Raw genomic sequence first — 14,591 nt, 5'->3', positions numbered from 1 at the left:
AACGGGCGTGTCACATGAGGTCGACAGTCTCCTTCTGATAGAAATACAATAATCACTTCAGAGCCTTGGCTGTGTAGCTAGTAGCTACCAGGTTAGCTAACTTGCTTGGTTAAAGGGCAAATGAGTAAAACACTGAGAGGTTATTATTGCACATTAATGTGGATAATAACAAACATGCAAATATATTTATTGAGCAACAGATATATTTTTGTTTTCTCAAACACTGATAATTAATTCCTCTACAAAATATAACGTATCTACTTGCAAAAATATTTTTTCTGTGCTCAAAATGTCCCATGCACTCACAAGTGAGCCAAAAATATAACTCGATAGTTGCCCTGCGACAGTTGCCATGACAACTGTGGACACTGTGATTGGCTGTCAAAGACCTGAAGGTTGAGAGTTGCACCCTTTGACAGGTAAAGCAAGGCGAGAGAACGTCCCCCTTTTTCTTTTTTTTTTTTTTTTTTACAGCAGAAAGAGAGAGAGATAGAGAGATGGACTGGACACTCCCCTCCTGCCGCTGGGTGGAGGGTGAGGAGGGGGTGAGTAACAGGGAGGATGGAGGGACAGAGAGGGACAGATGGATGAATGGAGGGGTTACCTTTATTGCGATTTTCAGTGGGTCCTTGTTTTTTACCTGTTCGGACAGAGAGAGAGGGCGGAATGCTGATAAGATGGCTCAAAGGAAAAATAAGATCAAATCAAACTGAGGGAAAACACAAAAGTTCAAACTGATAGAAACCCACAGGTGTGTGTGTGTCGTGTGTGTGTTGTGGGCAGGAATGGACCAATCAGAGGAGAGAGAGACGCATGACTTCCTGCTGCGGAGAACCAACGGCCACAATGTCTGACGGCCGCGCTAATCAATTCATAAATAAATCAGTAATGAATAATAATATAAAGTTCAATCCAAACGTTTTCAGGAGAATGTTAAAAAATAAAGTATAATGTATAAACATTATTGGTTTGATATTTTCTAATGCTCCGTTTCCATGGGAAATCACTTTTTGTGTGTGTGTTGTCGATATACTGTATTGCTGTTTGGGTGCATATACATTAATAGTACTCATTGTCTGAGGGTAGTCTAATAAACTCTGGTTCCAATCTACAGCTTCCAGATACATAATGAACTTAAATACTGAAAACTTAAATACCAAAGACAGTGTACACCATTGTATTTATTTCTTTCTTTCTGTAGATCGTAGCTCAACTTTGTTTTCTGTTTCACTTTGTTTCGTGTACTTGCTGATTCGTCCCCGGCAGCGAAACTTTATTGAATGTCATTCCACATCTGTCATTTCATTTAATTTCCTGTCATCTCCTTACTGTTGGCTTTCAAATAAAGGTTGTTTGTCAAAAAGGTTGACTTTGTAAGTTTGAGGTTTGATTTTATTTGACGTGAGCTTCTAAAAATGGCTCCAAACTAGAGTGTTACATGTGGAAGAGGCTGTCGATTGGTCAGCTTCACAATTATTCTTCTTTAAACAATGTGTGGACTGGATCAGGTTGTGTTGGAGTGACGGATGGATTTGGATTTGTTCCTTCACTGCACACATCTGAACTCTGATCTGTGTGGCTGTTTACATATGCTCAGATCTAAACATCTAGCAGCTGACTTGTGATCATGTATTGATCAGACATCTGGCAGTGTGAATGTGAGAGGTGTAGGTCAAGTGCATTTCCCTCCACAGGGACATTAACTTCCTGTTGCCCTAAAATGGAGCTCTCTGCTTTTGTTGTGGACACACACACACACACACGCACACACACACACACACACACACACACGCGCGCACACACACACGTGCACACACACGACTTTCTTCTTCACATGGGTGCTTTGTGACTGATGACTGAGACTTAACTGCTACAAGGGCGTGTGTGTGTGTGTGTGTGTGTAGGTGTAGGTGTGTGTGTATGTGTGTGTTGCACAAACTGAAGGCTGAATAAGATAACCAATGGGTGTGACTCCAAATGAGTGCATGAATGTGTGTGTGTGTGTCTCTGTGTGTGTGTGCATGTACAGCAGGTTGATCTGCTCTCACCAGAACACAATAGACACACAACAGTGACGGTGTGTGTTCTTGTACTTTTCTCTTTGTGAAGACCAATTCAAATTTCAGGACTTGGTGTGTGCGGACATTTTTGTAAAGTGAGGACATGTTGAGAAGTTGGTGCCATTTTGTCCAGTCCTCTCTTCTTCACGCCATGTGTCAGGATTATGGTTGAGATTAGGTATAGACGAGCGCTATGCTTAGGGAATGTATTATGTCAATGAGGAATGAAGTATAGCAGTACGAACACATATGTGAGATGCTAATCTAAATATTCATTTCAGTGGAATCTGAAAACTTGCCTTGTGGTTTTCCTCATTAGGAATTCATTACTGGTTTGCTTTTTAAAATCAGTGACTGGAGGCTGAAATTTAAACCTGAGCGTCTCTCTCCGCTGAGCTGGTTCATTCAGCCAGTTCACAATGAATGCCTGACAAACTAAAACTTTAGCAAATAAAACAAATGATAAGACAAAAAACTAAAGAAAAAGACATGAGTAAAAGGGGGTTAGCATGATCACAAGCAAATCAAAAGCAATAGAGACCGACTGCAGAAGCCTGTTGGTTTACATCAAACTGCTCTGTGATAGTACGAGGATCATCTGGACTCTGGCTTTTGAAGGGTTCCACTTCAAAAACAACTGTATGTAAACAGGGACAGGTACGTTTCACATTGGTAACCAACATTACAACATTTTCAAATCAATACCTCTGTATAAAAGGCATAAACTATCAGGAATAAATGAGACCATGACGTAGTATTTATTTAGGTGATTCTAAGTCCTTTTTAAGGTCTGCGTGAAAACACTGTTGAAAAAGTGAACTGACGGAAATGTTCACCACGACGCCTTCATTTGCAAGTGTGCAAATTGGAAAACTCACAACTGTTGCTACGCCTGTCAAGCTTCCCGTCTCACACCTATTCAGTTAAAGGTGGGCGATCTGTCATCAAAACTCATTCTCCAGTTTTTGGAATAATGACTCTTTGATTTTGGACAGAAGTAAAGAAAACCAGCTTCTCGTTTTTAAAAGTCACCGCCAGATTTGAAAAGATCTGGCTACTGAGTTAAGTTGTTTCAAAACTGTCCCCAGTGTTTGAAACTGACTTGTTTGACGTGATTGATTGATTGATTTAAAGTTTGAAAGTTGAAGATTCATGTAGAACACATGTAAATAAAGGAGGAAAGTTTTACTTGTATTTCAAGTGTTAAAATAAACAAAAAAACTAAACTGTGAGATCAGGTTTATTTCTTTCAGACACAGCCTTGGTCACAGCTGTAGGTAGTACGCTGTCAGGTCAGGAATGCTAATGTTAGCAGCTCACGTTGACTACAAATGACACCACCCTTCAGACTCGTTGGATGCAGAGTATCTCTTTTACAACACTATGTTCACTGGATTTAAAGTGTGGAGAAATTCAAACACCGACAAATCTGCCATGCCTTATTATGGTTGCTAGGCTGTGATTGGACATTCACTGTTTGGGGGAGGGGTTAAGTGAACTTGTCGCTGTTGGTCAGACACTTGTGTTAAACTGTTAGTGTAAAATAACACACTACGGATCAATTCACCCATGGTCTCATTCATTCACTGATAATATTTTAAGGTTCGGATTGAAGCTGAATGTTTTTAAAATCCTACAGTTAGACCCTTCAAACAGCTCTGCTGCTGTCAGCCCAGACTGGATGAAGTCTACCTGCTGACAGAGTCAGCTAGTATGACAGGAGAAACTTCAAATCAACACCAGCTGATATGAACGTGCAAATATTTCCAATCTGCGCTGTTCAAACAGTAGAGTAGAAATATTCAGAAGCTGACACGGTGATAGTCGTCTTTCTAGCCAAACTTCCCTCCCAACACTTCACACATTTACTGTCCTCGTATGACCTTCAACACTTCAACGTGTGTCATGTTTTTTGAGACATGTGTCAGGGGCTTTGTCTCGTGTCTTACTTTTCTTGACCTTCTTCTCTTCGTCGCTCTCACCGGCACCCAGGAGAGTAAAGATAATGCCGGTTTGAGAGTTGAGGCCGACGGCTGACACCACCATCCTGCCCGATCCCTCCATCACGTGGGTTCCTGAGGAAAGATTCAAAAAGGTACGAGTCACCACTGAAACCTGGATTTTTGCTGTCACTGTATCATTTATCAAATCATTTATGATTTTAGTCACTAATCATTTCTTCAGTTGCATCATTGAATACTTATTAGTATTTAAGTTGTATTTGAGATTTCTTACAGTTTGTTTTGCCAGTTTTAACTAATATTATTATTATTGTTGTTTTAGGGTTGATTACTTTTACAAGTCATGCGGCAAAAACAGATACAGGGATTGTAAACAGGTTTGATGTTTGATCCTCGACTTTCCTCTCAAGTATTAAACATGTTTTTGTTTAAGAGTAATGAATATCAGCAGAATCAGCTCAGAGCAGAATCATCCATGTTGGTCCATATCATGTGACTGAACAGGCACTCACCGGACAGCAGCATGGGGTCTTTCTCCAGAGACTTGCGGACATGGTCGGATTCTCCGGTCAGGGAGCTCTCGTCAATCTTCAGATCGTTGCCTTGGATCAGGATCCCATCAGCAGGCAGCAGGTCTCCTGCAAGTACAGAGGTCAGAGGTCAGAGGGTCTTATTCCTTTCAGCCCTGGGAAGAGAAGAGGATCTTATACGGGACCTGCATTTCATTTTATTTCTCGATACAGCTTCAGTGTTTGCAGATTTTTGCTTCTGCTTTTGTCTTCAAACAATGATGAGGATTAAACACCAGAATGTTGCATTAAAAAGTGAAACCAAACAGCTGAATACCTACTGTTTAGCTCTTCTATAAATGCTGTTATTGTAAAATAGAAAATATGACTGAAGTTTTTAACTTTTAACAGTCTGTGGTTGTTATAGAGTAAGGACAGTGTAACAGATTCAGGAAGTCCTTATCACGCTCCGTGGTGGTCAGTGATATTTCAGACCAAAGTTTTAAAAAAAGATGAAGGAGGCAGGTTATGTAAAATTGCCTTTCTTGGAGTGTGTATGTGAAGATTTCCCATCAGCCATACACTATATGGCCAACTGGATAGGCCCTATCCACATACTTGTATGTCTGCGTGTTTTTCTTGGTTTGGTCTTGGACCCCGAGCTCCATAGAAGGAAAATCTTAATGTGATGGCATGCAATGTTATTTTAAGCTACAGTGAGCCTTCAGCTTTGTGTCAGCAGTTTGGGGAAGGCCCTTTCCTGTTTCAGCGTAACAATGACCCCAATGCTCAAAATCCAGGTCAACACAGAAATGAGAATTTGAGTGGCCTGCTCAGAGCCGTGACCTCAAGCCCATCCAATACGTTTGGGATGAATTGGGACGCCAACTACGAGCCAGAGCTTGTCACCCAAGATGAAAGGCTGACTTCACTGATGTTCTTGTGGCTGAATTAGAACAAACTCCTGCAGCCAGGGCGTCGTAGCAGCATATTAATGCCCATGGTTTTGAAATGACACGTTCTACTATCACATATAGCTAAAATGTTCAGGTGTTTGTTATTTATGTCACAGGTTTGATGTTTCATTCTGCCGTCTGTGGTCTCGTACCGTATTTGATCTGTGCAATATCTCCCACCACGATCTCGGCCACGGGGATCTGGATGACCTGGCTTTTGCGGATGACGGTGAACTTTTGTTCCTGCTCGATGCGACTCTGCAGTCCACGGAACTGCTTCTCCTTGGACCAGTCGTTGAAGGCCGTCACCAGGACAACGATGATGACCGAGAACAAGATGGCGGCACCCTCGATCCAGCCAGCCTGAGCCTCGCCCTCGTCCTCGGCACCGCCTGCGACCTCGCCACATGCTGCGAGAGGACGAGGACGTGTTGAATTGGAATCACTTTTACCAAATAAATAATAATCATTTTCCTATCTTCTTATTAACTTGTAAATTCAATCCTGGGCTAATTGCTACTCTTTGTAAAATATAAATCATATTTTCCTAATCGTTACCTTTCAGTTTTTGAACATCTTTGCACAGGATAATAACCAGGTTTTCAAATTATATAAATTATATTACATAAATAATGTGTGTGTGTTATACAGGAGAAGAGAGGAGGGGAAAAACTAAAACGGTGGTGTTGTTGTCTTAACAGCTGGAGTCAAAAATACACCGAGATCAGATTTAACTGTAAAAGGTCACCAGGTTACTTAAACCTCAACATGTACACACACACACACACACACACACACACACACACACACACACACAAACACACACACAAATATAAACAAAATAAAATGGTGCTTACATGATCTCAGTGTCAAAAATAATATTTGTAATAATAACAATAATAATAATAATTTTGCAGGTGAAAGTTCGACTGCACCAACCTTCAGTGTCACCCCCGGGTGGATGGTAGAAGGACAGGCCCAGCGAGATGATGGCAGCGATCTCCAGGATTATAAGCGTGACATCTTGCAGAGCCTCCCACACCAGCTGCAGGAACGTCTTGGCCTTCTTGGGCGGGATGAAGTTTTTTCCAAACGACGTGTGACGTTTCTCCAGATCGACGGGGTTACCAGACAGACCTGCAGACCCAAACGCGAGACATTAATATTCACGTCCACGCAGACCACCTGTCTATAAAAAGGAAACCACTGGAGTGTGGCTTTGCTTTACACACAAAGAACACTTCAGCCACACTTGATGCTCGAGAGGAGTTGAGGAAGAAAAAATCCCAAGGCCCCTCTGGCTAAAATAAATGATAAAGCACAGTTGACACCACCCTGATCTGGCTCACAGCCTTCATCACAGTGTCGAAGGAGAATTCAAACACAAGACATGATACAAATGAGTTGCAGGTGTGCGGATGGAAGCCAGGAGGAAGGTGTTGCTAAAAGAATCACACTTTATCAGATACGTGTGCACAATCTAACACGACAGCTCTGCCGTGAATTCTGCTTTTATGAAGCTTATAATCTTTTATAGATTTTGTTGACGCCGTCAGAAAGGTGATAGCTCTACTTTATTGATGAGGTTGGGGTTGGTGGTGCTAGAACACATCATATTGAAAGGTGCGTCTAATATTTAGTCCATCCCAGGGAGGGGCGAACAAAAACTAGTGATGGCTGGTAATTAGTGACTGGTGATACTTTTATTTCTTCCTTGCATGTAGCACGACTACATTGACTCGTCTATATTTCTGTGAATCCAGTTTCCTTGTTACTGTACTCATTACTTTTGGTCTAACTTTATTAGTTAATGTGTCACTCAGGACTTGGCCTTTTAAGTTTTTATTAGAAGCATGTCTTCCCCCTTTAGTGAAAGAGTGTCTAGCTTGGTACATAGCTGTGCACCTACTCACAAATGAGGGCAGAAGATTCACCACAGTTACAGAAAGTAAAGATTTTTACAGATTTCTATGAACAGTAGTTTTGCAACATGACCTAGTTTTGTTGGAAAGACTGCAGTGTTTCCATATACAGTTTTCTTTTTTCCCTTTGGGCGAATCACCAAAACAGATTTACCCCACCCAGAAAAATTATGTATTTTTATATTCATCATTTCCTCCTTTCTGTCTGGAGACACAGTTAGAAAAAAAAAAAAATGACAGACTGAACGTCAAACAAATGATACGTTCAGGTGCAGGAAGTATTATTATTGGGAAAATGATTCCCATGATCAGCTTTGAAACAACAACTGTTTCACTGATCCTTGCCTGTTGTATAAAGCAGGTGTTTCCCCAACATTTAAACGAATTCTCGTCACAGACTCCATTCGTCTCCTGGATGTGATCAGCTCAACCAATAAGAAAGATTTTAGTGTCATTTTAAAAACCTTTAGAGGCCTGGTGAGCTACAATGATCCAGTAATTCACAGGAAAAAAAGTAAGTATTAAAGAAAAGTCTGAAGAACTAAATATAATTTTAGATATTAGAAGTGTTTTCCCCCTCCTGTCAAGTATCCCACGACCCTTCAGGTTTATCCTGTGGCCCCTTGTGTGGATCCCCGCCCCGAGGTTAAGGACAATGGTCGGGTGTTTGTGTCTGTGTTAGTGATAAGTCCGTGGCAGCCTGAACTGACCTGAACCCACCCCTGCTGTACAAACAATCTGCTGCTCAACCAGAGCCAAATGTTCCACGTCAGTGCAGCATCACCTGATCTGACTGACCCGCTCAGGATCAGCTGACTCACAGGAAGCTGCTGAAGATCCCCATTAAAGATTTATTTGGAAATCAAAAATCAAACAAAATAGACAGATCAATTAATAATGGAAATAATTATTTGTTGCAGCCCTGTACTCAACCAACAATCAAACAAGTCACAAACACATAAAAGTGGCGTAAGATAAGAGTACTGTAGTGTAGCGCAACCCTCGCCTACAGCCTTCTTTAAAGATCGGTCACAAGATGTCTACAACTAATCGATTTGTTCATTGAAAAATGTGTCTGATGTTTCTCTTCCTGTCCCTGAGAAGAAAGATCTCTTACAATCTACAATCTGCCAGCTGAAGACCAAACAATATCTGTGAGTTATTGATTCCAGAGCTGTGACTGCCATTTTCCAGCATGACTCACATCTAAGCGCTCATTCATTCTCCATATAAAGACAATAAAGATAAAAAGATTTCTCAGTCGACATGAATGCTCACAAAGGGGAAGACCAGCAAGGCAACGTCCTTAGAGCTCATTGCTTTTGGCTTTTATGGAACTGGGTGAAAATCATAGATTTTAAATACACCATTTACAGTTGATTTATTCTACTATATTAATTAATGAAGGGTAATCAGCGGGTCGTGTTTATCTTCAATTTCGGAAGGATTTTCTGAGCTGAGCTCATCACAGGACCTCGTTAACTTGAACTGCAGTAAACAGTATTTTTTTGACAGCACGTTGCAGGTGCACAGGGACAAGACTGAAGGACGGCTAGTTTAAACGAGCTGCTGGTTTTTAATGAATCTGGTCTTTTTCAGTAAAACCTGGAAATCTGTCCCTTCCTCTGCATGGCAGGGTGGGCTTCAACATGGCTGCTGTGGATTCTTGATGGAGTTGGGAGATGTGCAGTGGAACGTGATCTGAATGTCAACAGACCGCACTGCCAGGATTTCTCATGGAGGACTCTGAAAGTCAGCGCGAACATGAGCTCAGACATGTTTCTGTCCTTATACGTTTTAATAATTGACCCTTATTCAATGTCTGATTATTCTCTACAGACAGACTGAATTAAGAGAGCCTCTCCTCCTCCTCCTCGTCCTCATGACTTCTTTCCATCTGCCTCTTCTCTTTGGATGCAGCAACCTGGTAAAAACCACCAGATAACAGTTTCTGCCATTTTGAGGTTTATCTACCCACAATGCACACAGAGGGACTAGTTTCCTCATCACTCATGTCATATAACCTTGACTAGGTGGCATCAATGGCAGAATTACTTAACAATTGAAAGGTAAATCTGGTAAAAAAACGACTGGATGAGGAGATACGAGGTGAGAGGAGGCCGGGTGAAATGAAGGACAAAGACACAATGAGCAAAGATGAGGTGGAGATGAAGCGTAGTGAGATGAGTTAAGAGGGGGTGAAGTGATCTCAAGTGAGCTGCTGTGACGTGAAAAGAGATTAGCTGAGATGAGGTGAAATAACATGAGGTGACATGAAACTAGAGGACATGCAAGGAGATGAGGTGACATGAGAGTAGGTTTCGTGACATCAGATGAGATGGCGTGAGATTGATGAGAGGTTAGAAGAGGAAGCCAGATGATGTGAATCTTTGTTGGGATATGAGATGAGAGATTGGGTGAGAAGATATGAGATGGGGTGAGGTGAGGCAAGATAAAGCGAGAGGGCATGAGCATGATGACAACATGACATGAGATCAAGCAACATGCGATGAGGTGTGGTGTTATGAAATGAGATGAGATAAAAGGGGGGCAGATGAGATGAGGTCGGAGGACGCAGAATGAAGGGGAGATGAAATGAGATGCAGAAAATGAGATAATGAGAATGTACTTTGTCCAAAGAGTTGCGGATAAATAGAAAAACATTTCAAACTTAAAAACTACTGTAATTAACACAGTGCTCTGGTGTCCGTGAATATACCTCAGCTTATCTGACCGATGGCTTCCTAACATGTCTGAGTATCTCTGCTGCTCAGAGCTGAAGCAGAAACAGTTTCGTGATGAGCTGATACACAGAGATTTTTAAAAATACACCAGCTGTCAAAGTCATCATCAGCCATGTTTCATCACACTGCGGTTTAGTTCAAAGTTTGGTTTGATCATTTTAAAGTCAGCCATTGATGTCAAAAACTCCTGACACACAAAAATAAAGAAAAACAGAATCACAGAGCCCCTTTAATGGCTGCTTGATAGATACGAGTCTGTTTTTCCCGGTTTAATGTTGTGATTGTGAAGGTGGGTTTCATCTGGTGCCTGGCATGGGCTCGTTGTATTGGTGAACGTCCCCATGGAGATGCAGATTAAAGCTCGGGGGATGATGTTCCAGCAAGAGCAGAGCAGTTTGCTGCGCGCTCGCCTGTCACAGATGTTTATTCATTTCAGCTTCCAGAAGAAATGGACTTCATTGGTGCAAAAAGAGGTCTCTTTCAATTCACAGCTTCATCAGCCTACACGCAGCTTCATCTTTTACCACGCACAGTTTTCACTTTCATTCATTCTCCCTCTGACAGATTAAACTGCAGCAGCATGTATTAATGTTCAGTCTCATTGTTCAGACTTTTTGATGTCCACTACAAAGAGAGACGACTGTTTCCTCCATCATCTCTGCGGTTCAGCTCTGTCTTTGCCCCCATCCCTCTTTTCTATCATCATCCTGCAGCGACTTTATTCTTTCACTGCCGTCCCACAGCTGGAGTGACAGTCACAGACACATACAGGAGGAAGTGACACTCAGGTTACGCTTCAGCTTCAGCTTCAGCCGCCTCTGTCCAGTTTCAAGCACGAAAACCAACTGAAGCAAAGCTAATTTTATGGACAAGGTGATTACATATAAAATCAATGTTTGCCCACGGCCACACATAATTGGGCAAATATGTGTGATTCTGATATAAAAAGGTTTCAACTTGAGCAAAAAATCTGCACTTATTCTGCGGCTTTATGGATCAACTTCGTCAACATAACTTCCTGTAAGAGAAAGACCTGTAGTTCCCGGTGAATTTCTGAAAATTAAATGTGAATTGAATTTGTAAACTGCATATACAATTTGGATTTGTGAGATTCATCAAATCAAATCAAATCAAATCTGCAGCAATTATCCCATAATTTGTTTATCAAACACCTGTTTCTAAATCTGCTGCAAACGTCTCCGGGTTTGTGTCCCCCATTGTGCAATCTGAAGAGATGCAATGGCATTATGGGGTAGCTGAGTATGTCCAGTTAGCTCACGGCGCAAACTCAAGAAAACTGTGGCTAATCTAGTAAACATCTGGGCATTCACACAACCAGAGTCTCCACCAATAAACATTCGACATCATCTGCCCTCAAAAGCCAGCTGACAAGATTGGCCATTACGGAAGCTCACGCACTGCTGTCGTCTGGAATATCTTTGATTAACTTTCATTTCTAACAGTAATAAAATGAAGTGGGATTTTATTGTCTTTTTGTTGCAGGAACAGACAGAGGCGTCTTGGTTGATAAAAGAAAATCAGACTTAACAGAAGAGTTTAAATTACAGGCTTACACAGAGAATGTTCTATCTTTAGTATCCACAGACAGGAAATAAACCTGCCTTTAATAAAGACACTCACATCCCCTGCTGCACAATGATGCAATAACTGAGCCTCATAAATCCTCAGGCTGAAAGGTTTTTTTTTTAAAACTGAAACCCTTTACACGACAAAATTATACAGAGTATACTTTAGATTTGTATTTCTAAGTTATTTTTAGATTTTTGGAAAGTCTGGTGAGAAAATTTCAAAGGGTAAGATACACTGTAGATAACATCTTGTTTTAGTTTATCCTAAGAGGATGAAAAACATGATACGAAGCAAGAAAAGAAAAAGAAGAAAGACATGAAGAGCGTTGCATGTCTTGATGTCTTTATCCCTCTTGGTGATCGCTTAGAGGAGCATTCTGCTTCGACTGGCAGAGACATGGATGACCTGAGGCTCTGCGTGTGTTTGTGTGTGTGTGTGTGTGTGTGTGTGTGTGTGTGTGTTAGTTACAGTGAACAGCACTCGGGTCACGCAGCTCGAGCTGTATCTCAGATTGGTCGCTGACTTCTCACGCCACAGAGCTCGAAAAGATCTGACACGCCAGCAGGCCAGGAAACCTCTGAACCTACATACAATAGTACTGTATGTGTACATTTGTTTATGTGTGTGTGTGTGTGTGTGTGTGTGTGTGTGTGTGTGCGTGTGTGTTGTGTGTGAACTGATTTACGTATAACTCCGATGTAACTGACCGATGATTTATCACGCGCTCAGTACGACTCTTACTGAAAAGTGCACCGTCTTCACTGTCAAATAACTGAGCAGAGTCATGGCAGAGGAAACTCACTGCAGTCCAAACTGACCAATCACAACTTGAGGTCCGTGTGTGGTTACAATTAGTGCTGAAACCACTATAAATTCTCATATAAAGCTGGTATTCTAATAATGAGAGTGTCTCAAATAATAGCCAGGGACGTGACCAGTCGCTAATGAAGGCAAGGTAAAAGAAATACTGAGGAGAGGAGGGTGGGGTTACCTACTGCAACAGCTCACATGGTAAATTTGGAGAATGTGGCTCTTCACAGCACTTTCTTTTTCATGTGAATCATGTTTTCAGACTAATTAAGCTGCACAACTCAATAGTTCCGGATGTTTTCTTTCCATATTAAAGCCCACCTATAAAGGGAAACCTGGATGTTTAATGAAAAGGGTCTGGAGGAAGTGTTAAGTTTCATTCATGGTGGCTTCGCCTTGTTTGGAGGCAAGAGGCAAAGAGAAACCCCTAACAGGACCCCTAACTGCTGTACCGACAGAATTAGTGCTGTGGAAATGGATGAACAGCTGAAATTAGAAAAATAAAGGCCCATCTTGAATATAAGATGACCGATATTTGAGAATTTAACAATCAATTAATCAAATAATAGCTTGAGTGAGTCATCAATTATCAACTCCAACCATCCATACAATTTTTCCTCAACTGCGTCCGAAAACTGTTTTATTCAAATAAGAGTTTAAAGGAGCTGTTTGTAAATTTTGCTATCGCTACATAGCTAGCGTTAGCATCACCAGCTGTTTACTTACCATTTTTGACAAAAGTTTCAGTCATCAATAAATTTACAGGACAAAAGGTTATAAGACGCCCTCTGAGCAGCGCTACCTCATCAGGGCAGACTGGATGCCACAGTGACTCGGTATCGGAAAGTGAAGAGTCTAATTGAGGCGGGGCTAGCTGGTTAGCATGCTAACTTCAGTACAAGAAAAGAAGTGATAGAAATAGAAGCAAAACAAGAGAGTTGCTTTCTACAACTGGAGACAGCTCTTGACGAGTAAAAGAATTAAGTTTGATGCTTAACTTGAGACGTTTCTTTTAGACTGCTAAGTAAAGAGCTGTTAATGCTAATGTTTGCTATGTAGCAATAGCAAAACCTACAAATAGCGCCTAAAAAATAACTCAGTCAGTTACATCAAAAACAGAATCTTCATTTGTTCTGTATCTATTTAATCAGTTTTATCTGATCACATGTTTTGTGTGGCTGTGATCTGAGGGCCGATAGTAGCACAAGAGAAACGGCTAAAATCTCTTCCACATCTTCGATGCTTGTGATTTAAATCTAAATAAAACTGAACATCTGATCGTCAGCTGATGACACAGTCGGTGACTGTTTAAATCCATTTTTATTTGACAGTTTCAGCTCTCAGTCCTGGATGTTTATTTGAAGAGACTAACTCCTTTACATGAAGAAATAAAAGCAATGCTACAGACACAAAAAGAAATCACCTTGTCTTCTTCTCACCTGAGCAGTGACAGAACATGCCGCTATTCATTAGCATCTTCCTAAAATAGTCATTTATTTTTAGGCTCATATGTGTCTCTTTGTGAATCTCTTTGTAACCCAGGTCCTGTTTAAATAAAGTTTACATCTAGTTGTTTGTCTCTTGCTCAGAGCCTGCGCGTTTCCTCAACATGAAATACACTCTGATTTTGTAAAATGATGAGAAGGACGATCAATGACCTCCAGAGAGGCAGCCGACGGATTCATCAATACACATTAACCAGCAGGACACACAGCTACAGCTGAGCCATGTTGTGTGTTTTCGGGTGTGTGTGTGTGTGTGTGTGTGTGTGTGTGTGTGGTCAGTCTGAACTTCTGACAATGACAGTCATCTCTACGTGCAAACACAGGCTGATTTTACAGACTGAAAGTAAAAGCAACTGAAGAAGAAACATCTCATTATCACAGGCAGAGCAGCGAGCTGGTGAAACAAAGTTAAATACAACTACGTGTGGTCTCTAACTGCTAACGTAATGCCTCTGTTACTTAGCTGATCAGGTTAGCTAACTGTCAACTGGCTATCAGGCAGCACAGCAGGTTTTATGTTATGTGTGAGAAACA

At 41.3% G+C, this 14,591-nt stretch overlaps 1 protein-coding gene across 7 annotated transcripts in view; it reads right to left on the bottom strand.

Moving 5' to 3' along the window:
• Nucleotides 1–14,591, bottom strand: part of LOC130183558 (plasma membrane calcium-transporting ATPase 1-like) — a 91,809-nt gene that overhangs the window by 37,775 nt on the left and 39,443 nt on the right. For 5 of the 7 annotated variants that reach the window (XM_056399162.1, XM_056399141.1, XM_056399114.1 and 2 more), the window contains 5 exons: nucleotides 6,426–6,623; nucleotides 5,639–5,896; nucleotides 4,534–4,659; nucleotides 4,010–4,135; nucleotides 605–640 (listed from right to left, as the gene is read on the bottom strand). In XM_056399162.1, coding sequence (XP_056255137.1) covers nucleotides 605–640; nucleotides 4,010–4,135; nucleotides 4,534–4,659; nucleotides 5,639–5,896; nucleotides 6,426–6,623 — 744 coding nt within the window. The remainder of the gene's footprint in view (nucleotides 1–604; nucleotides 641–4,009; nucleotides 4,136–4,533; nucleotides 4,660–5,638; nucleotides 5,897–6,425; nucleotides 6,624–14,591) is intronic. The other 2 variants (XM_056399157.1, XM_056399149.1) reach the window with 1 other exon arrangement.

This window comes from Seriola aureovittata, chromosome 2, assembly GCF_021018895.1.
Source record: "Seriola aureovittata isolate HTS-2021-v1 ecotype China chromosome 2, ASM2101889v1, whole genome shotgun sequence".
Classification (NCBI taxonomy): Eukaryota; Metazoa; Chordata; class Actinopteri; order Carangiformes; family Carangidae; genus Seriola; species Seriola aureovittata.
This window is presented reverse-complemented; position numbering and strand designations above follow the sequence as displayed.